At 44.6% G+C, this 25,136-nt stretch overlaps 1 protein-coding gene across 11 annotated transcripts in view; it reads left to right on the forward strand.

Moving 5' to 3' along the window:
• GAPVD1 (GTPase activating protein and VPS9 domains 1) overlaps window positions 1-25,136 on the forward strand; it is a 120,900-nt gene that overhangs the window by 18,750 nt on the left and 77,014 nt on the right. For 10 of the 11 annotated variants that reach the window (XM_040322996.1, XM_040323001.1, XM_040322999.1 and 7 more), the window contains exons 2-3: window positions 16,543-16,757; window positions 23,843-24,686. In XM_040322996.1, the coding sequence (XP_040178930.1) occupies window positions 16,543-16,757; window positions 23,843-24,686 (1,059 nt within the window). The remainder of the gene's footprint in view (window positions 1-16,542; window positions 16,758-23,842; window positions 24,687-25,136) is intronic. The other variant, XM_040322998.1, reaches the window with a different exon arrangement.

Raw genomic sequence — 25,136 nt, forward strand, 5'->3', positions numbered from 1 at the left:
TGTAGTATGCCCAAAGCCTGGAACTAGTTAAAGCGGGGGTTCACCCAAAAATAAATTTTTAACATTACATTCAGCCGAGTTGTCCTAATGACAATCGGCTGTTTTTTTTCCCCGTACATACCGTATTTTCACCGCCGCTTCCGGGTATGTGTTCTGCGGGACTGGGCGTTCCTATCTGATTGACAGGCTTCCGACCGTCGCATACTGCGCGTCACGAGTTGCCGAAGGAAGCCGAACGTCGGTGCGCAGGCGCCGTATAGAGCTGCACCGACTTTCGGCAACTCGTGACGCGCAGTATGCGACGGTCGGAAGCCTGCCAATCGAATAGGAACGCCCAGTCCAGCAGAAGACATACCCGGAAGCGGCGGTGAAAATACAGTATGTACGGGGGGAAAAAAAACAGCTGATTGTCATTAGGACAACTCGGCTGAATGTAATGTTAAAAATGTATTTTTGGGTGAACCCCCGCTTTAAAGTGGTACTAAAGAGTAAGGGCTCTTTCACACGGGCAACCTGAACGGGCGCTCTGTGCTCCTCTATGGAGCCGTGGATGTCAGCGGTGACATGCCCGTTGACATCCGATCCGCCAAAGTGTGACGGAGGAAAGACCTACTTTTCCATCCGTCTGCAGATCGGATCGGGTGAACACGGACAGACGGTCCGCGTTCATCCGATCCCCCCCCATAGGGGAGAGCGGAGAAAAGACAGGGCGGTCCCTGCACAGTGTGTGGGGACCGCCCTGTCATCCGCCGGCTTATCGGGGATCAACGGAGCGATCCCCGCTGAGCAAGCGGAGGTTCACGGGGCGGATCATTACTGATCCGCCCCGTGTGAAAGGGGCCTAAGGGAGCGTAAAACCCCTGTGTGTTTTTTTTTTTTGTCTTTTTTTTTAACATCTGTTTCTCATTGGGGAAATTTCTCTTCACTTCCTGTCCCTTAGCCCAAACAACGTGTGAGGGAATCCCTGATTGTCACCAGAACTAGTGTCCCCATTGTCAGATTTTCCCTTTATTCCCCTGTTCTGGTGACAACCTAAAGTTTGGGAATTTTAGTTTCACGATTGGTAATAACGTTTAACAGAACAAGTGGTAAGGGTGAATCTTCCTACCAGGGGCACAGACAGCAATAGATAGACACGTGTTCTATTTCTCCCTCCCCTCCACCCAAAGCTTAAAAGAAAAAAAAGTTTCACCTTTAATTATACTTTAAAGATGGCCAGTGAGGTGACAGGAATTGTCATTAGGCTTTGGGTGACGTCAGGGAAATTCCTTTGGTAACGCAACATAATACCATTGTGTTGTACCGTGTTATAGAAGAATGCTCTTCCTGAGGGCTCTATAGCTGATCACAAGCTCTGGATATGGTCCGTTCATTTCTTGGCGTAGTGCTGAAGTGAATCTGTCACTGATATCCTGCAATTTTATCATTGAACCCCCACCAGGCGCTGCTGAGACAGTGCTATTTTAAAATGGTGTTGGGACAAATAAATGCTGACTGTTTTAAAAAGTTGTCTGCTATTCTGTTGGATTAAATGTGATCCCTTTTTATTGGCAATTCACCTCTGACGCTTTCCTCGCTAGTCCTCATCTGGCTAACTTTCTGAATTTGATTGCCTTGTGTTTAACCACTTCCATACCGGGCACTTATACACCTTCCCGCCCAGACCAATTTTTAGCTTTCAGTGCTGTTGCACTTTAAATTACAATTGCGCGGTCATGCTACACTGTACCCAAACTAAATTTTTATCATTTTGTACCCACAAATAGAGATTTCTTTTGGTGGTATTTGATCACCTCCTGGGATTTTTATTTTCTGCAAAAAAAAAAAAAAATGACCAAAAATTTCGAAAAAAAAAATTTTGTTTCCGTTATATAACATTGTAAATAAGTAAGTTTTCTCCTTCACTAATGGGCACTGATGGTACTGCACTGACTGGCACTGATAAGGTGGCACTGATGTGGTGGCATTGATGATGGGCAGGGATAGGCGGCACGGATGGGCAGGGATAGGCGGCACGGATGGGCAGGGATAGGCGGCACGGATGGGCACTGATGGGCTGCATGGATGGGCATAGATGGGCACTAACTAATGTGTTGTACTAATGGATGCCAAACAATGCCTGCTAATCAGTGATGCCCATTGTGGGCACTGATTGGCATCCATTGTGGCACTGATTGGCATCCATTATGTGTCATCCCTGGTGGACTAGGGTGGCATACCTTTGATTTAAATCCCTGGTGATCTAGTGGAATCCCTGGTGGTCCAGTGGGCATCCCCGGTGGTCCAGTGGGCATCCTCAGGGGGGGCTGTGCTGATAATCGATCAGCACAAACCCCCCCCTGTCAGAGGAGCAGCCGATCGGCTCTCCTCTACTAGCGTCTAACAGACGCGAGTGAGGAAAAGCCGATTACCGCCTTTTGCTGTTTACATCGTGATCAGCCATGATTGGACACGGCTGATCACGTGGTAAAGTGTCTCCGTGAGAGACACTTTACTTAGATCGGTGTTGCGGGGTGTCAGACTGACACCCTGCAACAACGATCGCCGCGATGCGCGCCCCCCGGGGGCGCGCAGCGGCTCAATATCCTGAGGACGTCATATGACGTCCAGTCAGGATTCTACAACCACTTTGCCGCCGTCAATCTGTCATTGGCGGGCGGCAAGTGGTTAAATAAAAATAGATTTGTCTTAACGTTTTGCTGCATCAGTAATAATTGTAAAAAAGGGGTAGACTCATATAGGGCCGAAACAACTAATTGATTATTGTAATCTATTTATCAGCCAGTAACATAATGGGGTTAAAAAAACTAAAATGAGCCTTTTATAGTACAAAAAAGCAAATCTCTACTGTAAATATTTCACTGTCCCACAGTAAAAAAATGAACCCCTTACAGTAGCGATTTTTTGTTTGATCTTTTTGTACTTATTTTTGTCTTTTTTAACCCCATCATGTTACTAAACATCTCAGGCCTGGGTTCACACTAGGAATGTCCCGATACCGAGCATTTCCCTCGAGTACTTGTACTCGAGGGAAATGCTCCGATGCTTCACCCGATACCTGGGCAGTCAGGTATCAAGTGGTGGGGGGAGTTACAAGTCTTCTCTGTGCTTTCTTCTCCCCCCGTGCTGATTTCTTGTCGTCGAGTCCCCCCAGCCCCCCCCCCCCCGCGCTGATGTCTTGTCCCCCCCCCGCGCTGATGTCTTGTCGTCCCCCATATCCCACCCCCCCCCCCCCCCCCCCCGTGCTGATGTCTTGTCCCCCCTCAATGTGTCAGGATGGAGAGCGGAGGTAGGAGCCGCTTAACCCGGCTCCTACCTTTTTCGAATGGACGGAGTCGGTGATCACTGACTCTGTCCATTCATAACTGAAGCATCATAATCTGTGTTTACGATGCTTCAGTTTATGAATGGAGAGAAGCTTCTCTCCATTCATTTCAGCTGAGGCTGCAGAGAAAGGGACTGGGGAATCTGTGTCCTTGGTCCCTTTCTCTGTCTTAAAGTCGAGATGTCAGAGGTCTGTTAAGACCCCTGATATCTCACCAAAGCCCCTCCAACAGGGCTGAATAAAAGAAACAAAAATTGCAATAAATAATTAAAAAAAAATGTAAATAATAATAAAAAAAAAACACACTGACACTACCCCCCCCTCTAAAAACAAAACAAAAACAGTTAAAAATAGTAAAAAAAAAAAACAAATGCTGTCACATGACATTAAAAAAAAGTATCGGTATTGGCGAGTACTTGAAAAAAAGTATCGGTACTTGTACTCGGTCTCAAAAAAGTGGTATCGGGACAACCCTAGTTCACACCTCCTGTTTATTTTTTTATGCTTTTTGCAGAAACGCACTACAGTTCATTTACATGTTTTCCTATGGGACACGTTTTTTTAATCAGCCCTGTTGGGGGGGCTTTGGAGAGATATCAGGGGTCTTAACAGACCTCTGACCTCTCCAATTTTAAGACAGAGAAAGGGACCAAGGACACAGATTCCCCAGTCCCTTTTTCTGCAGCCTCAGCTGAAATGAATGGAGAGAAGCTTCTCTCCATTCATAAACTGAAGCATCGTAAACACAAGTTACGAGGCCCAGTTATGTGAATGGACAGAGTCAGTGATCACTGACTCTGTCCATTGGGAAAAGGTAGGAGCCGGGTTAAGCGGCTCCTACCTCCGCTCTCCATCTTGACAAATTGAGGGGGGAGAAGACGGCACGGGGGGAGAAGACAGCACGGAGAGGACTTGTAACTCCCCCCACCACCCGATACCTGGCTGCCCAGGTATCGGGTGAAGCATCGGAGCATTTCAGCCGAGTACAAGTACTCAGGAAATGCTCGGTATCGGTACCGATACTAGTATCGGTATCGGGACATCCCTAATTAAAATCAATGCGAAACCACGGTAATACCGCCGGCAATGCGCCTCCGCCTTTTTCAGCTGCTTGCAGGGGTTAAAACCACTCCGCTAACGGCCAAATATCGCGGTAAATACGACGGTATAACGGCGCTAAAATGCCCGCCGCTATACCGCCACTTCCCCGTGTGAAAGGGGCCTTGGACTCGCTAGCCATCTCGGCTTTGTCAGTCTCCCCCAACTTATGCAGCTGTTCTGACCCTCACAGTCCTGTGGGCAAAGAATCCCCCCCAAGATAGGGGTACTGGTTCTTGGCAGGAACATAGGTTTCTCCTGTCTGGAGCGCACAGTTTTCTTCTGACAGGGCTTTCTCCCCGAATGGGAGCCTTGAGTTATGGTCAGGCCTGGCTTATAATGCAGTTTGCACTCCCGCCCTACGAGTCTCTAGCAAGACCTGGACACAGGATTAAAGGCTTCGTTCCACCCAAGACACCTTGTAGCCTTCAAGCTCCAGGCTTTGATCTGGGATAACAAGCCCAGAGAAAACGAAAAATGCTCCCAATAAACATACTGGAGCCCCGCACTTTGCATTAGTACAAACCTTGTGTCATTCCTATATCCATTTCCATAGTGACAGGGCCTGGCACTGTCACAATTATGAGTTATGCTGCTGTTGGGTGTCTATGGAGGGAAGCCTTGCTGTGTGGGAGTCACCTTGCCAGAACTTATGAGTTTGTTTGAAGTTTACCTTCATCTGACTACTCTTGCAAGTCTAAAGATTCCAACGCCTCTCTGAGTATCTGTATGCTGTTCTGGAGTCGGTGACAACCAGGCCGCTATCATTTAAAAAAGGAAGTCCCCAATGGCAGACTCCATGTTTATCTCCCTTTTTTTTAGATTTCTATTTTAAGGCAATTGCCTAGAGATCACTGATCCTCCGTAAAATCCCCACTGAGCTGGCAGTGAGGGACCGCCCTGTCTTTCCTCCGCTCTCCTCTATGGGGGATCGGATGAACACGGATCGTATGTCCGTGTTCATCCGATCCGGCAGACGGAAGAAAAATAGTATTTTCTTCCGTCCGATTTTGCGGAGGCGGACAAATTACGGGTCCGCTGACACCCGTAATCACATAGGGACCCATGTATGTCCCGTTTTCATCCGCAACGGACGGATGAAAATGCGGACATACGGTCCGCACGTGTGAAAGGGCCCTAAGGCTTTTTAGTGAGTGTGCAATTGGTGAAGTTCTGAGTTATTTCTTGGATCCCTGTCCAGAAATTATCCAAAGAGGGACATGACCGGAATGTGTGATAAGTCGCCCTAGCTGTGTTTGCATCTCCAGCATAGCTCTGACTTTGAAGGGTAAATAGCGTGCAAGAGGGCCGGGATGTGATACCAACAGGTTATAATCTTATACCCCGATTCTTGGTGCTTAAATTATTAAATATTATAATATTATATATAGATTATAATAATTAAATATTGAGAATCTAAAAGACATAGGCCCGGATTCACGTAGGAGAGCGCATCTTTGTGCGGGCGTAACTTATTCTATTTACGTTACGCAACTTTGACAGGCAAGTGCAGTATTCTCAAAGCAAAGTTGCGGCGGTCTAGCGTAAATAGGCCGGCGTAAGCCCGCCTAATTCAAATGTGGAAGATGTGGGCGTGTATTATGTAAATGTATTGTAACCCCACGTAAATTACGCTTTCTCCGAACGGCGCATGCGCCGTCTGTGAAAGTATCCCAGTGTGCATGCTCCAAATTAACCCGCAATACGCCAATGCTTTTCGACGTGAACGTAAATGACGCCCAGCCCTATTCGCGAACGACTTGCGCAAACAACGTAAAACTTGAGAAATTCGACGCTGTTCCGACCTCCATACCTAACATTGGTACGCCTCATAGAGCAGGGGTAACTTTATGCCGGAAAAAGCCTTACGTAAACGGCGTATCTGTACTGCGTCGGCCGGGCGTACGTTCGTGAATAGGCGTATCTAGCTGATTTGCATATTTCTAGGCGTAAATCGGCGTACACGCCCCTAGCGGCCAGCGTAAATATGCAGTTAAGATACGACGGCGTAGGAGACTTACGCTGGTCGTATCTTAGAGAAATGTTGGCGTATCTGATTCTTTGAATCAGGCGCCAAGATACGACGCCTCAGACTCAGAGATATGACGGTGTATCTGGAGATATGTCATCGTATCTCCTACGTGAATCCGGGCCATAGTAGTTTTGTGCATGCTTCCAGGCTTGGTGTGGTCCCCCAGATTGTGTTCCCATTGGCCTAAGTAGGGTACGGGGTGACAGAGGCCCCTGCGAGAATCCATTTGTAGGTAGTAGAGAGGAGATGCTTGATCGGACCCTCCCCTGACATTCATGTTCAAAAGGCGTTTCTTCCCGTACTTTGAGGCTTGAGGAAGAACCTGATCTTGTTTCTGTGTTTCAGACACCAAACTATTCTAGGTAGGCATGTACAAGGATGAGATCACACTGAGGTTTTCACTTCTGGAAATGGTACATTTCTTCTGTGTTCAGTTGCAGTAAAGCCCTTATTATCGTGTCCTCCTCCTCCTCTCTCTGACTTCTTGGGGATCGGCATGTGTGGGAACGTAAGAAACACCATTGTGTGACCTGAAATAGAGTGGGAAGTATAAAACCTTCAGTGTCTTCTTCCTTTGCTTACATTATATATTTCTCCATAGTACGACGTCTAATGTCAATTAGTGAACCAGTTTAAACATGTTGTGGAGGCGTCTGCGTCTCTGCTAGCCTTGCTGGGACTCCTGCAATCTTCCATTTGTGTTGTTGTTGGGAATATTCTGCTTTGTACTGTATGTTCGGTGTTGTGGTGTATATTGTACATTCATTTGGTAGCTTAGAAACCGATAGAGGAAGTTCTGTTCTTGGCTGTTCCATCTGCAGGGAGCAAACAGTGAGCAGTTCATACAAAAACCAATGTGACTAGGACAGCTTTTTACTTAATCTACGTATTTTTATTTTAATTCTTTCCAATTTGATAGCCTTGATTTCCTTCTGTATACACCAATCAGCCATAACTTTATGACTGACAGGTAAAGTGAATAACATTGGTTTTCATGTTACAATGGCATCTGAAAGGGAGTGGGATATATTGGGCAGAAAATAAAATTGATGTTGAAAGCAGAAAAAATGGGCTTAAAGAGCCGGTTCACACTGGGGCGACTCGTCAGGCGACTCAGCCGCCTGACAAGTCGCGTCCCATTCTATTCAGCAAAATCGTTCTAATAGAAGCGACACAAGTCACTCCGAAAAAGGTTCATGTACGACTTCGGGGGAGACTCGGGGCGATTTGCATTGACTCCTATACAGAAGTCATTTTGCTAATCGCCTCTGAAGTCGTCTTCAGGACAACTTGCCGAGTCGCCCCCGAAGTCGTGCTGCCTCACTGGGGTGCAACGGATCGTGCCCGATCCGCACGGGTCGACCTGTTCGGATCGGAACAGTATGCGATCCGCGGAACGCACCGCCGGCCCGGCCTTAGGAAAGACTGCGGCTTCGGCCTAGCTCCGGAGTGGTCGGCCATCTTGGTACACTCGGCGGCGGTGCGCGCTGACGTCATCACCCCTCCCTCTGCTCGTGGATTTTTTCTATTTTGCAAGAGCGCGCTGCGCCGCTGACTCTGCATGTAACCTGGAGACGGACCGAGTACATCAGTACAGTGAGTTGGCTAATGGCTTAATAGCCATTAGCCAACTCACTGTACTGATGTACTCGGTCTAGTAAAACAGTAACACTGTAATTACCATTTTTGCCACTGTAATAATAGTCATAGCCAACATTGCCTCCACCATAGTAAACAGTAACACTGTGTGTATAGCCATTTTTCCCACTGTAATCAGTGGGAAAAATGGCTATACACACAGTGTTACTGTTTTACTAGTGTGGGGGCAATGTTGGCTATTAATAATAGCCATAGCCAACATTGCCCCCACACTAGTAAAACAGTAACACTGTAATTGCCATTTTTCCCACTGTAATGGTCCCAAAATTGTCCGCTGTGTCCGCCATAATGTCGCGGTCACGAAAAAAATCGCTGATCGCCGCCATTAGTAGTAAAAAAAAAAAAAAAATATTAATAAAAATGTAAAAAGACAAAACTTTTGTGTGTGTGTGTGTGTGTGTGTGTGTTTTTTTTTTTTTTTTTTACCTGATCCGAAAATGATCCGATCCGTGACTCCTGATCCGAGGATCGATCCGATCCGTGATTTTTTTGATCCGTTTCACCCCTACGCCCCAGTGTGAACCGGCTCTTAGTACAGCATTTCAGTGCAGCCAATTGCTTTATTTTTAATAACAAAAGTTAATATTTTTGCCCTGGAAATTGGGTGGGAAGTCATCATTCTTCCCTGCAGCGCTAATTTCTAAAGGCGATTTTCAAGGTATGGCTTTTTTTCTTGGTTACATTGGTCCAGCTTAGATCCAGTGTAAGCATGTATGTGTGGGAACCCTCTGTTACCAGCGACTACTACAGATATTTCCAGCGCTCTCCACTAGCTTTCATGTCCCGCACTGAGCGCCTGCACTGCTGCTTACTGAACACAGAAGGTTTCTTACTCGACACTGTTCACAGAGCACCTTGCATTTTATCTTGAAGAGAATCTCCTGTTTACTCAGCAAGAGGGTGCCAGATTCCAGAAAAAAAGCATAGGGCTGCAGAAGGCCGCAAAGCTGCGTCCTCAATTACTGGCCAGAGCGGCCGACGCAGGGGGTGGTGCGCACAGAGACAGGTTACCCCAGCTGTGCCCCGCCAGGTCGCGAATTCTAGTCACAATTGCAACCTCGTGCCCGGGTTTGTTGAGCCCTGATGTAACCTGTAGAATTCTTTAAACGTCGCCTATGGAGATTTTTTAAGGGCAAACGTTTGACACCATTCCACGAGCGGGAGCAATTTTGAAGCGTGACATGTTGGGTATCAATTTACTCGGCATAACATTATCTTTCACAATATAAAAAAAAATTGGGCTTACTTTACTGTTGTCTTATTTTTTTAATTGAAAAAAGGGATTTTTTCCCCAAAAAAAGTGCGCTTGTAAGACCGCTGCGCAAATACGGTGTGTTAAAGTATTGCAACGACCACTAATTTTATTCTCTACGGTGTTAAAAAAAAAAATGTATGTTTGGGGGTTCTAGTAAGTAAAGTAATTTTCTAGCATAAATCTTGTTTTTAACTTGTAAACACAGAGTCTGAAAAACAGGCCCGGGACTGAAGTGGTTAATGCATATAAAGTATTAAGATAAAAAAAACACCAAAAAAAAACCTTTTGTGTTTTTAGAACAAGTTTAAGTATCATCTTAAAGGAACACTAAAGGTTCGTTTTTTATTAGATTGATTGCTGTAAGCTAGATCATTTAAATATCACTTATCTCGTTTTTTCCTTTTGACCTCCAAAAAACAGTAATCCAGGTTTGAAAATGCCATTTCCTGTCTCTCCTCTTCTTGCTTTCCACCAGCATCTGAGCCGTTTTGCATGGTGGAAAGCAGAATGTGCTCACCCCCTCCCTATGACTACAGCCCTGCATGAAGATGCTCTCTTATCCCTCACAGGCATGGAGGCTAAGCCTAATGGGAACTGTAGTTCCCATTAGGCCGTGATGTAGCAAGAATGAATGCGCACCGCAAACCAGGAAGTCAGTGAGAATAATTCAGGAGTGACGGAGGTGAATAAAACACCTCGATTTCAACAGGTATCAAACTAGTTATAATGCAAAACATTACTTTTTACTTTATCAGCTACTATCAGACTTTAATTTAAGAGGAAAATATTTTTGTCTTTACAACCCCTGTTACTAAAACCTATTCCACATAAACCACTCTAGTGGGTGACGTATCCCTCTGTGTGAATTTCATATTGTAAGTCCGTTTTGAAGTATGTGGAAGCTGCTGACAGTGCGGCGCTCTGATCTATATATTGTAAGAGGGAAGACACGTATGATGACATGGCACATTTCATCGGTCTGTCCTTTTTTTTTTTTTTTTTTTTTTTTTTTTTTTCATTTTTTTTTTTTTTTTTTTTATATGGTCCGCCTCATCATTCTGCTGTCTGTTGATGAGTCACTCTGGATGTAAGCTGGAATGTTGCAGAAATAGTCTGCTCAGCAGTTTAAGTGATTAAAAAAATAAATGGAAAGTAGTTAAAAAAAATTAAATAAAAAATGAGTTGTTATCTTTAAGGTCTACAAATATTTTTTTTTTAAAGTGGAGTTTCCATCCCAAAAAAAGTTTTTTCATTATTGTGCTCATTAGACCTAAAATAGTAAAAAAAAAAATATATATATTTTTTTACTCATCTGGAAATGCCTGTTGCTATGCGGTCCCACGAAATCTGCCTTTGAAAGCACCTAGGATTCTGACATCATCTCCCTCTAATGCTCCTGGGAAATGTGTGTCATCATTTCCCAGGATGCAGTGCGCTGTCCAATTATCACTCCCCATCCAAGACTTCCAGGAAGTAAGTGCTTGTAGTCTTCACAATGCCCACAAGCAAAATGACAACGGTGTAGACATAGTTTTATAAACTATCTTTTTTGAATATCTATGCGGATCGGCGGCGGATTGTAAAATAGTAAGTGACCGGATTTATATTATAAAAACGCAGGATGAAAGGACATACATTTAAAAAAATGATAATTGTAGTTGGAACTCCGCTTTAATTCTGCTGTGTAATGCCCTGAAATCTTGACACTGAGTTGACTCGTACCACTTTTAAAGTAAGAAGGTGAAAAAACATTTCGAGATAGAAGTGTGGCAGCTGTCCTTGCAGAGATTTTGTTTTCTTTTTGGTGGAAGTTCAAAAGCAGTTATCTCTATCCTCGTTTATCATTTAGTAGGAAAGAAGATTCCTGACATTTCTGTCTTCTCTTTTTTTTTTTTTCCTTCTTAAAGAGGATGTCCGGCCACAAAAAAATATTAAAAGCCAGCAGCTACAAATACTGCAGCTGCCGACTTTTAATATTAGGACACTTACCTGTCCTGGAGTCCAGCGCCGTCCGCAGCAGAGGACGAGCGATCGCTCGTCACTCTGCACACAACGGGGGGGGGGCGACGGGATGTGATGCAATGCCCGTCTTTTGCCTGTGAATGCTGGGCCGGAAGTGGGTGCAAATACCTGTCTTTATACAAGTATCTAGCACCCCACTCCCCCCTGAAAGGTGTCAAATGTGACACCGGAGGGTTCCAATCAGCGCAAGTTCCACTTTAGGGTGGAGCTCCGCTTTAATTATAATTGGGAACTCATTTGTGAAATTGAGGATTGGAATGGCAGCTCTGGGACATTCACCTTGAAAAATAAGTGTGCATTACATAAACCAAATTTATGTCTACATAAGGTTGTAGAGAAAAAGTTGTGGCGTGTATCTCATCAAGGTGGGTGCCACATTTTGCATGTCATTTGGGGGGGGGGCCGAGAAGATTGCCCGACCAATGGGGAGGCAGTGCGCACCCGGCTGTGACGCCACAAGCTGTCACAGCCGGGGGCCCACACTGGCAACGCCGATGCCGCAGAGAGGCAAGGGTTCAGACGGCCACATCGCTGGACGGTGGGTGTGTATTAAAAGTCAGCAGCTACATTTTCTTCATCGTACATCACAGGACACAGAGCAGCCATAATGGGGGCACGCAACAGGAGGGCGGCGCTAGGAGCACTGATGAGTGACTCGAGAAGAGGAGGATCTGGGTAAGTGTAATGTGTTTGTCACTTTACAGCAGCGGGAACCAATGGCTCATGTTGCTGTCTCTGATCCAATCAGGAGACAGAACAGAGACAGCCTCTGCTCTCATGCACATTGCTGGATCAAGATTGGACTCGGATATGTATTTAAGGGGTTGGGCAAAAACCGTGAATATATCCTAATAGGCTTGGTACTAGAGTGCAACCTTAAACCACGTTGTGTCTGAAAGCATGCAAAATCCCAAATAAATTGGAGAATGCTTGAGTCCTTCAAACTGAATTGACAGTTCCTGCACAACAGAGTCCAAGACCCTCGGGGGAGCTTTAGGAACGATATATTCACCGCGCCTACAGCGCCTCAAAGATGCTGCTGGCAGGACTTGACTTTTTTTAGCGTCCTTCCAGCGCAATGCCCTCGGGGCTTTCACACTGGAGATAAAACTTTTTCAGGGCACTTTGCAGGCGCTATTTTTAGCGCAAAAGCGCCTCAGTGCGAAAGCCGCCTTAGGGAAGTAAAAGTTTGTGAAGGAACAGCTCGGTGTTTAGTAACTGCTTTGGTCAGATTTACTACTTCATAGACACGTCTGGTTTAATATGTAAACCACAGACATGTGCTCCGTTTTTATATCTTGTACATCTGAGAACCTCACAAGATGCCGGTTCCTTGTGGAAGTGATTTGTATGTCTTTATAGGTTTAGTGGCCATTTAATCTCGGCCCGCCCCTTTTTTTTTGGAATTTGCAGAAAATGAGCACAAATAGTTTTTGAGCCGCGTACAAAGTATTCTTTGTGAGTTCCTACAAGAAGGCATTGCCAGCTCCGCAGACAGGATCTCGTAGGAAGATTTCTTCTTCTGGTAGGGGAAAGACACACATTACAACTTTTGTTCTACAGTAAAAACACGTCTTTATTGTAGTGTGCACTTGTGTGTGTGTGTGTGTGTGTGTGTGTACAATTGAGTTTCTTTTTATAGGATTGTAGACAGATTATTGAACAAGCATGAATTGGTTTAAAAAAAAAAAAAATCCAGTGACTTTCAGTTTGGTTTTAATGTTATCCTTGACTCTTATGTAAGCTTGTATAACAGGCCGTCGGAATACTGTTGACTGGAATGGTTGTTATAGGGTCAGTGCTAAAAGCCGTATGACTTGGGCTTCATTTCCATGGACGTTTTTGGACGTTTTTACAGACACTTTTCTGAGCGTTTTTTGCAGCTTAAAAACGCCTCTCCATGTTAGTCTATGGCCTCATGCCCACCATGACATTTTTGAGCTGTAGATGGCTGAGCCGTTTTTAAGCTGCAAAACGAAACCAGGACCAGTGCGTTCTGAAGCTCCAGTGTTAGAGCTGAACGCTCAAAAAACGCGCAAAAACGCTACCGCAGCGTTTTTGAGCTCCAGCTCAAAAAAAAAAAGAAAAAAAAAAGTAAAGCAGTATGAAACCCAAAAGCAAACATTTTATTATATTGCAGCTTACCAATTCTTCGATGTTGATGGCTGCATTAATTTTCTTTTATAGGCTTTCCATCTTTTTTGTCATTTGGTCAGTAGGTTTATTGGTTTTTAAAAGGACAATCTCTCTGACAGATGTATCAGTTACAGGGAAGTAGGGGTGCAACGGATCGTCACCGATCCGTGATCCGAACGGGCCACCCCGTTCGGATCGGCACACCCCGCGATCCGCGGAGCGCTCCGGAGCCTAGGCCTAGGAAAGTCCCCGGCTTCGGCCTAGCTCCGGAGCGGCGGCCAGTCTGCTTGCCAGAGCCCAGCGTGACACGCCTCCCCGCCTCCTCGGGGAGGCGTGTCACGCTGTGCACTGGGCTCTAGCAAGCTGAATGGGAATGTTAGCAGTGAAGCACTGGTGTGAGAGGAGGGGGGGGAAAGGGGGAAAAAGAGCACAATAGCAATTCACAGGGGTGGATTAAAGAGGAAGCAGGTGAGGCTGTTTGGGACTTAAAGTACAATCTTGATGTTTTTACAGCAAAAAAAAAAAAAAAAAAAATATATATATTGCTGTAAAAACATCAAGATTGTACTTTAAGTCCCAAACAGCCTCACCTGCTTCCTCTTTAATCCACCCCTGTGAATTGCTATTGTGCTCTTTTTTCGGATCAGCAAAAAAAAAAAAAAAAAAAAAGGTTCCTTTTTTTAATTGGTCCAAAAAAAAAAAATATATATATATATATAAATTTTTTTTTTTTGGACCAATGAAAAAACGGACCCTTTTTTTTTTTTTTTTCTTATCCGAAAATGATCCGATCCGTGACTCCTGATCCGAGGATCGATCCGATCCGTGAGTTTTTTGATCCGTTGCACCCCTACAGGGAAGAGACAAGCCATTCAACACTGGCAGGGTGTTTACAATGATCAGCTTTTATTTGTAAAACCTTTATCCCAAAAGGGGAAAAAACGGTTTGTTGTAACTAAGTAAGTTCTGGCTGTAGTTTTGGATTCAATTTGTTAGTATATTCAAAGTGGTTGTAAATCTCGGACATGAAATGTGAACAAAGCATATCCCAGGGTTTGACAAATTTGCTTGGAATCTAGGAGCCAGCTAAAAAAGTTAGGAGCCAGAAAACGCGCCCCCGTCCCGCGGAGCTTGCGCGCAAAAGCGAACACATACGTGAGCAGCGCCCGCATATGTAAACAGTGTTCAAACCACACATGTGAGGTATCGCCGCGATTGGTAGAGCGAGAGCAATAATTCTAGCCCTAGACCTCCTCTGTAACTCAAAACATGCAACCTGTAGAGTTTTTTTAAACGTCGCCTATGAAGATTTTAAAGGGTAAAAGTTTGTTGGCATTCCACGAGCGGACGCAATTTTGAAGCGTGACATGTTGGGTATGAATTTACTTGCGTAACATTATCTTTCATAATATTAAAAAAAATGGGGATAACTTTACTGTTGTATTTTTTTAATAAAAAAAGTGTAATTTTTTCCCAAAAAAGTGCGCTTGTAAGACCGCTTGCGCAAATACGGCGTGACAAAGTATTGCAATGATCGCCATTTTATTCTCTAGGGTGTTAGGATTAAAAATATATATAATGTTTGGGGGTTCTAATTAGAGGGAAGAAGATGGCAGTGAAAATAGTGAAAAATGACATTAGAATTGCTGTTTAACTTGTAATACCAACGGCCACCGCCAGATGGCGCCAGCTTACACATCTGGTGGTAATAACTTGTAATACCAACGGCTTTTGCCCCCTTTCCAAGCCAAGTCGCCAGGACCCTATTTCTAGTCGCCATGCCGCCTCTGTCGGCTCAGCGGGGATCGCTCCGTATATCCCCGCTATAAAAATGCACTGATTACTGTATAAATGTGACTGGCAGTGAAGGGATTAACACTAGGGGGTGAGGAAGGGGTTAAATGTATTCCCTGGGTGTGTTCTTACTGTGTGGGGTGACTGGGGGAGGTGACCGATGCTGTGTCCCTATGTACAAGGGACATAGATCGGTCTCCTCTCTCCCTGACAGGACAGGGAGCTCTGTGTTTACACACAGAGCTCCACGTCCCTGCTCTGTCACCGCCGATCGCGGGTACCTGGCGGACATCGAGGCCGCCAGGCAGACGCATCACCTTCTTAGCGATGCGCCGGGCACAGTGTTTCCCCGCTGCGCGAGAATGTAAACAAGAGGACGTCCAAAGACATCCACTCGCCACTTGAGAGCCGCGCTGTGGACGTCTTTCGTCTATAGCTCGGATGTCAAGTGGTTAAGAAAGTCAGGGGGCATGAGAAACTGGGCTGTGACGTGAAGGGATCGAATAGACGATGGAAGGCCTCAGTGGTTTGAAACTGTATCTAGCATGCCATGTGGAGGAGAATTTGAAAGAGAGGTCATTTGCAATGCAGATGGGTTCTTCCATTTCCGTTTTTTTGTATATGCCGGTGAACCATCAAATTAAGAGGGAGCGTGGGTTGAGCCCCAGTGAACTGGGTTCCATAGCTTAATGCCATTTATCTTGTGCATCGCTAGGGATTTGAAGTAAGATTTGTGGGGATAGAGGTGTGGTCTTAAGGAACTTGTGCTGGGGTAAAGTAGGTGTCGATCATGACTAGCGATGAACTCCAGCGTGTTCGCACAGTCCACATGCAGAGCCTGCCAGGAAGTCTGCGCGGCGCTGCGCTAATCACAGGCCGGGAGACATTGCCCCGATGCTCGGCTGCAGAGATCGGGAAATGTCTCCCTGCCTGTGGTTAGGCTCTGCACGTGGACTGTGCGAACACGCCGGAGCTCATCCCTAATCGTGACCTATGATATCGTGCCGTCAACTTCTGACCAGAATGTTTGGATCAGTGCACACTCCCAATTGTGTAGGAGCGCGCCCACAGCATTTTGGCAATGCCGGCAGACGTTCGAAAGGGAAGGGATGGATTACAGTCAGGCCGGCGTGCTACGGAGATTCTTGTTTGTGGTTGGGTGTGTAAAGATTTCATCTGCTAGTATCAAATATTTAGCTCACTTATTCCTTTTTTGTTTAGCAGGTCCGCTGGTCCTTAGAACGCCCCAAAATGGTGAAGCCGGAAATCCACACCCTCGCCCGCCACCTTAAGCAGGAGAAGCTGTATGTGAACTCAGAAAAACAGCTGATCCAGCGGCTGAATGCTGATGTTTTAAAAACTGCAGAGAGGCTCTACAGAACGTCTTGGATTTCAAAACAGCAAAGGATTAACTTGGATAGACTCATTATAACGAGGTAACGCGCCAAGTAAATTTCAGTAACTTTAAAAAAGGGTCACTAAAGGAATTTTTTTTTTTTTTTTTTTTTTTTAGCTAAATGGCTTCCTTTAACCACTTGGGAGCCGCCTGCCGTCAATTGACGGCTACAGTGCGGATCCCAATCTCCAAACTGCCGTCAATTGACGTCCGCCCCTTAGGGCGGTCCTCGCGCGCGCTCCAGAGCGCGCTGCGGGGAAAATCTGTGTTGGCCGTGTCCCTCGGACACAGCCAATTACAGATCGCCGCGAACGGCCAATCAGAGTGGCCGTTCGCGAGGCGATCTGTGCGGCCAATGAGAGAGGATCTCATATGTAAACATATGAGATCATCTCTCATTGCCGTTTTACACAGAGACAGCGGTGCTGTCTCTGGAGAGGAGACCGATCTGTGTCTCTTGTACATAGAGACACAGATCGGTCACCCCCCCAGTCACCCCCTCCACCTACAGTTAGAACACTAAGCAGGGATACATTTAACCCCTTCCTCACCCCCTAGTGTTAACCCCTTCAATGCCAGTCACATTTATACTGTAATTAGTGCATATTTATAGCACTGATCGCAGTATAAATGTGAATGGCGCCAAAAATGTGTCCGATGTGTCCGCCATAACGTCGCAGTCCCATTAAAAATCGCAGATCGCCGCCATTTCTAGTAAAAAAAAATAATTAAAAAAAAAATAATTCTGTCCCCTATTTTGTAAGCGCTATAACTTTTGCGCAAACCAGTCGCTTATTGCGATTTTTTTTTTTTTTTTACCAAAAATATGTAGAAGAATACGTATCGGCCTAAACTGAGAAAATTTTTTTTTTTTTTTTTTTTTTTTTAAATTGGGATATTTATTATAGCAAGAAGTAAAAAATATTGTATTTTTTTCAAAATTGTCTCACTTTTTTGTTTATAGCGCAAAAAATAAAAACCGCACAGGCGATCAAATACCACCAAAAGAAAGCTCTACTTGTGGGGAAAAAAGGACGTCAATTTTGTTTGGGAGCCACGTCGCACGACCGTGCAATTGTTAGTTAAAGCGATGCAGTGCCGAAAGCTGAAATTTCACCTGGGCAGGAGGGGGGTATATGTGCCCAGTAAGCAAGTGGTTAACTTACTGCAGTCCTGGTTTTATGTCCTCATTGTTAGTTTTTGCTTTAATCCTTCTTTGTTCTGAACACTTCCTGGTTGTCTGTTTCTGAAGGATGCATTAAGGCAGTGTTTCTCAACTCCAGTCCTCAAGGTACCCCAACAGGTCATGTTTTCAGGATTTCCCTCAGATGAAACGGCTGTGGTAATTACTAAGTCAGTGAAACTGATCATATCAACTGTGCAAAATAATGGAAAACCTGAAAACGTGACCTGTTGGTGCGCCTTGAGGACTGGAGTTGAGAAACACTGCATTAAGGTGAAAAAACACGATACTTTACAACCATTTTAAGCATGCCATATAGATGAACCAATTTTCTTTCCTTCAACCACGGGGTGAAGCATAGAAAATTGCTTGATTCCCCCATCAACACAGAGCTATTGTTTTTTTTTGACCGCGGGAGGTTTCCCAGCCTTTAGAATACAATAACCACTGCTTCCAGCTATAGCCACTGGCAGTGATTGAACGAAAAAACTCAACAGGCTGGTTGTACTGAAGTTGATCGATTGATCAACTTCAGTACAACCAAGCCTGCCCAAATATGAATTAAAACTCGGCCTGTGCAGCAAATTCCAACTATGGCCGGCTCTAGTGTCTGCTCTGGTTTCACTGTCATGGATTTCACCCCTCTTGTCTGTCCATACACCGCTAACTCTTACAGTATGCTACCAAGGCACTGCTCTCTAAGGCAGCTCATAGATGAGCCAGTTAAAGTTTACTCTATTCCCCCATCCACACACTATATGTGGTTGGGGAATTCATTTTCACTGAGCTATTGAATTCTGAGAGTGGGGAGACTTCTGCCATCAGAATACACAGATTAGGGTGGTACTAGTATGCAGTGCTGATTGAGCAGGGAAAATGCAACGAGTCAATTGTACAGAAGTCTGTCGGTATATCGACTTCTGTACTACCACAGTGCCCATACTTAAAGCGGAGTTCCAACCACAATTAGCATTTTTTTTTAATGTATGTTCTTTCATCCTGCGTTTTTATAATATAAATCCAGTCACTTATTTTACAATCTGCTGCCGATCCGCATAGATATTCAAAAAAGATAGTTTATAAAACTATATCTACACCGTTGTCATTTTGCTTGTGGGCAATGTGAAGCCTACAGGCACTTACTTCCTGGAAGTCTTGGATGGGGAGTGATAATTGGATAGCGCACTGCATCCTGGGAAATGATGACACACATTTCCCAGGAGCATTAGAGGGAGATGATGTCAGAATCCTAGGTGGATTCAAAGGCAGATTTCGTGGGACCGCATAGCAACAGGCATTTCCAGATGAGTAAAAAAAAGTCTTTTTTGTTTTTTTTATTAGTCGTAAGCTAGAGTTTAAAGCAACATTGTTTTTTTGATGGAACCTCCACTTTAATTTGAAATTCGGCCGTTCCCTGTTGAACTTGCTGAATTTTGATCCATGTATTGCCAGTTTAAAACGGTCATGGGAGCTCACAGAACACACTAGTCATTTTTTTTTATTTTTTTTTTTATATATAATCTTTATTTATTTTGTTAGACATTTTCGTTGTATAACAACAAATAGGACAGAAAACATACAATACTGTCCAACTGTACATCCAGGTATTATACAATACAACAGGCCCGATTGGCCGTCCAACAAACAGGAGAAAAGGGACGGAAGCGGCAATCATTAAGCTAGATATACATATGAATCCAAACTAATTGATGGTGTCCCCAATCACCCCGTCAGGTGCAAAGGGCTGGGAAAGAGTGGATGATCCCAAGTCAGACAGGTAAATAAGTACCACAAAAATACGAAAAGAAAAAATAACCAAAGGACAAAACAATAAAGACGATGTACTCATATTCAGCATGAAAAACATACCTGCAAAAGATTGGTTACATGTACTCATCAGAGCAAAAGAAGGCGGCTAACTAGTCAGTAGATTAAAGTGGTTGTAAACCTTGTGTACCTGCTGCTCCCTGCCCATGCTTTTTGTTACTCTGGAAATATCCTTTTCATCTGAGTTTTACAAGGATGTTGTAAAAATAACTTGCAATCAGACAGGTACAACTTATGTAGGGAGATTTGTTTCATCTCTGTGTGTCACCTGAGGCTGTTCACTTCACTGGGTATATGAGAATTTACATCCACTTTAAGTTTTTCCAATAGGTAAGCCTATATTAAAGATGTAAGTTTACTTTTCTCTTTAAAATGGATGTAAACCCTTCCATATACCCAGTGAAGTGAACAACCTCAGATTATGCACAGGGATGAAACAAATCTCCCTACATAGGTTTTACATGTAGATCTGCTCTCTTCAGCTTTTTATATATTCTTTAGAAAGTTAAGTTCCTGTTGGATTTTCTCTTCCTGGTCAGCACTGCAGTGAAGTCTGCAAATACAGGCAGGACCGCTGATTGGAGGAAAGGAGCACACCCCCTCTCCTCATAGGTAGAGACTTTCGGCTCTGTTCGTTGAATTGTTCAGCTCAGTGCTAATCTATTTTATAGCATCCTCCCCAATACAAAACTCTGGCTGCTTTTATCCCCTGTGTCGGAGAGCTTGTCAGAAGTTCTCATGCGGATAACTAGGGCTTCCCCACCAGGACCAGCGGGCAGGAGTTTTTAGGCGAGGCCGCGGCTTTGGCTTAGTCCGCAAGGCCGGATGTCGCGGACTAGGCTGAAGCCGCGGCCTTGCTTAAAAACTCCTGCCCGCAGCTCCCCAGGACCGGCGCGGTGTCCATAAAAAAAACAAAACTTGATTTGATTAGTAAATCTAGTTTTTTTTATTAAAAAATCGCTGATTTTTTTTTGGGGGGGGAACGCCCAGCCCTACTGATAACCAAAGAACCGAGCAGGAGACAGCTATGGGACATTGCTTTTGAAGAGTGATAAGAAAACACTGCAGATATCTGCCCAGCTCAAATTTCACAACTTGGGTTTACATCCACTTTAAGGCTTACCTATATGTAGTGTAAATATCTCCTAAACATTCACTGTTTAGGAGATATTTATTTACTAGCAGCTAGTTACGTCACTGGCTCATATGCTCTGTGACTGCCTGGAGCCGCAAACCCGGAAGGGAGACTGAGTATAAATGGACGCTGTCTCCAGCATGACATTGCATCGCTGGAAGGCTTCACTTTGAGGTAAGTTAGACATGATGTAATAGTATGTGATGCACACTAGCACATTATGCCTTTGCCTTGTAGGTAAGGCAAAAAAAAGAAAAAAAAAAGTGCAGCAGTCTACAACCGCTTTAATGTTGGACCTGAAGTTCTTAACCCTGGAAGTTCAGCCCACTACCGGCATCACTGGAGAGAAGATTTCTACAAAAACCATTAGTCTGCAGGCCGTGGGACCAGGGCCGCTGATAGGCCAGTACAACTGGCCCAGTTGTACTGGGCCCGGCCAGCAGGGGGGCCCGGCAACCTGAACAGATAAGCAGTTAAGTGTAAGAAAAAGAAAACAAAAACAAAAGACCGATCAGGGTCCCTTAACAGGGTGCCCCAACAACCACTGGCACGTTTACATTTTTTTTTTTTTTTACTTGCCATGTGCATTCAGCAGCATTCTTATTTGGCTGCCGCGGCAGGGGAGGGACTATTTCTTGTATTTCGGGCGCGGAAGAATACCTCTTCCGCTCCTGATACCAAGCTGGCTCAAGTCCCGGCTTGCCAGCGCGTCCTGTGTAGTGCTGTCACCTCCTGGCGCGCTGCGGAGTCATTCTGAGCAGCGGATAAATAACAGAAAGAAAAGACAGATCAGGTTCCCTTAAAAAAAAAATTGTTTTACTTGCCATGTGCATTCAGCAGCATTCTTATTTGGAGCCTCATCCGAAAACAGTATTTCTTTTGGATACTCAAACTTATAACTGTCTGGAGAAAAATATATATCACTTGTAGACAAACCTGCAATTTGTTTCAAGGCGGGGTCTGGGGAGGGACCGGGGGCGTGGCCAGGGGTGTGGCTGAAGAAGGGACCAGGGGTGGAGCTAAAGGGGGCCCCATTAGGTAGGCTGTACGGGGCCCCATGATTTCTATCAGTGGCCCTGCGTGGGACATACATCATTACAGGCAAATTGTGCACCTTCCACTTTAATTTATAAGTAGATGGTGACTGTGAGCCATTTTTCCCAGAATGTCTTGGCATATGGCAGTGAGTCACTGCTTTGCTGTAATCTAAGTAAAGCATTCAGTAAAAGGAAGAACGTGGGGTTGACTTGGAGGTTCAGCTGATGTTTTATCATGCACAAACCCAAAAAATGCTTTGCTGGCTTCTCTGTCGGCAGATAAGGCTTCAGGCTATTGCCTTCATTGCTCTTTCTGGTCCAGTGAATCAGTAGTGAGAATTTACAACCACTTCAGTTTGGTGACAGGTTACCGTCAATGGAGCATCTTCCCCATAGGGAGTAAATTCATGGTTTTGAAAGATTTCCTCTGTGACTGCGTACTACCAGGCAAATGGTACACGCGTCACCCTTTTAGGGGAAACGCCGCAGAAATGTAAAGATCAAGGTACAAATGCAGAAATTAGAGCTGCACGATTAATCGTTAAGAATCGAAATTGCGATCTTTTTCCCTTCTTGATCTTCAAAACGGGATGTCGCGATTCTCTCTAACAAGTGCAGAGTTCTCACAGCTGGTAAAAAAAAAATCCAGGCAGCCTGACAAGTTTTATAACATACTAATAAGTGAAACAAAGTATCTCTTCATTCTTTTATCAAGGAAAAGAATGTGTAGATGAAAGAAGTTTAACCATTTAGAGACCAAACCTTTTCGGACATTTGTTGCTTACAAGTAAAAATCGTGTGTGAATGCATTATCATTATTTTTTTTAAATACACTTTAACCTCTTTACCACCGCGCTATAGACAAAACACGTCTACAGCGCAGTGGAGTTGTTCTGGGAGGACGTCCCTGGGATGTCCTCCCAGAATCCCCCTGGGGCGCGCTCCCGGAATCAGAATCATCTGTGAGCACCGGGTCTAGAAGACTCTGCGCATCACAGATCGCGGTAAATTGACGCTGATAGCGGCCGTTTACCACGTGATCGCTTCGTCAAATGACGGAGCAATCACGTGTAAACAAACCGCGTCATGTGATGACGCCGGTTCCTCCATCTCCTCTGTACCGATCGGTACAGTGTGTGAGGAGAGGGGGAGAGCGGGTGGCAGCAGCAGCTGCTGTGGCTGGATCTGTGACAAATGCAGTCACAGATCCAGCCATCCATCCCTCCCTGTGCAATACTCTGCAATAACCCCCCCCCCCCATACTCTGCAATAACCCCCCCCCCCATACTCTGCAATAACCCCCCCCCCCATACTCTGCAATAACCCCCCCCCCCCCCCCATACTCTGCAATACCCCCCCATACTCTGCAATACCCCCTAATATGACAGAAACTAGATTTTTTTAACAGAATTTTCAGTGTTTTTTCTTTTATAGCGCAAAAAATAAAAAACCCAGAGGTGATCAAATACCACCAAAATAAAGCTCTATTTGTGGGGAAAAAAGGACAAAAATTTCAGATGTGCACAATGTTGTATGACTGAGTAATTGTCATTCAAATTGTGAGCGCACCGAAAGCTGAAATTTGATCTGGTTAGGAAGGGGGTTTAAGTGCCAAGTGGTCAAGTGGTTAATGAATTAAAAAAAAAAAAAAAAAACCCAGTAAAGTTAGCCCAATTTTTTTTTTTTGTATAATGTGAAAGACGATATTACATATTCGAAGCAAAAAAATTGTGATTCTCATTTCAGCCGGAATCATGCAGCTCTAGCAGAAATGGATTTGATATCTTCATATAAAATATCGTCTGATTTTTTGCAATTTTAAATCTTATTAAGCCAACATTTTGCTTGCATTTGCTTTTTTGGTAACTCTTAACACCCATGATATTGTAAGTTCTTCCATTTTTTGGGTTGGCTTTAATGCTTTTTTTTGTTGTTTCTTCTAGTGCTGAAGCCTCTCCAGCTGAGTGCTGTCAACATGCCAAGCTCCTGGAGGACACCCAGTTTGTGGATGGATACAAACATCTAGGTTATCAGGAGACCACATACGGTGAATTTCTCAATCGACTACGAGAAAATCCAAGGCTTATTGCTTCATGTCTGGTGGCTGGAGAGAAACTCAACCAAGAAAATGCTCAGAGCGTCATACACACCGTGTTCACCTCTCTTTATGGCAACTGCATTATGCAGGAGGATGAGAGCTATCTGTTACAGGTTTTACGCTATTTAATAGAGTTTGAACTAAAGGAAAGCGATAACCCTCGTCGTTTGCTTCGGAAAGGGACTTGTGCCTTCAGCATCATCTTCAAACTTTTTTCCGAAGGACTTTTCTCAGCTAAACTCTTCTTAACGGCAACTTTACATGAACCTATTATGCAGCTGTTGGTTGAGGATGAGGATCATCTGGAGACTGATCCAAGCAAGCTGACTGAGAGGTTCTCTCCAGCCCAACAAGAGAAGCTGTTTGGGGAGAAAGGAAGTGACCGTTTTAGGCAGAAGGTCCAGGAGATGGTTGAATCCAATGAAGCTAAGCTGGTTACTCTGGTTAATAAGTTTATTGGTTATTTAAAGCACAACACTTATTGCTTCCCACACAGCTTGAGGTGGATTGTCTCCCAAATGTATAAAACCCTTTCTTGCGTGGAAGGATTGGATGTTGGTGAGGTGAGATCTATGTGCACCGATCTACTGCTGACTTGTTTCATCTGTCCCTCAATTGTCAACCCTGAGCAGTATGGGATCATCTCCGACGCACCCATCAACGAAGTGGCAAGATTCAACCTCATGCAGGTATGGGACATTGGGAGCGCTATAAATATACCATTTTTGTATCAAATAACGCTTAAAACCCTTGTGTCGGTGAAATCCAAATCTCCCAGATCACATTGTAAACTGACATGTACAACCATTGTCCGGGTTTTAAAGGGTTGGGTTACATTTTTGCTGTAAAGTAATTTAGGACAAATGTGGGACTTAAAATAGAATTCCAGCCCGCATCTAAAATTTTCCACTCCCCCCGCCTAACATCTATTCTTACCTGTTCAAGAATAACGCATATACAGACATACTCCACTTTTTAAGTACACAGTTATTTACTAAAGCTGGGAAGTGCAAAATGAAGCTCACTTCTGCATAGAAACCAATGAGCTTCTAACCCCAGCTTGTACTTTTAACCACTTAAGGACTGCTGCACGACGATATACGTCGGCAGAATGGCACGGCTGGGCACATCAACGGATA

This window comes from Rana temporaria, chromosome 9 (assembly GCF_905171775.1).
Source record: "Rana temporaria chromosome 9, aRanTem1.1, whole genome shotgun sequence".
NCBI lineage: Eukaryota > Metazoa > Chordata > Amphibia > Anura > Ranidae > Rana > Rana temporaria.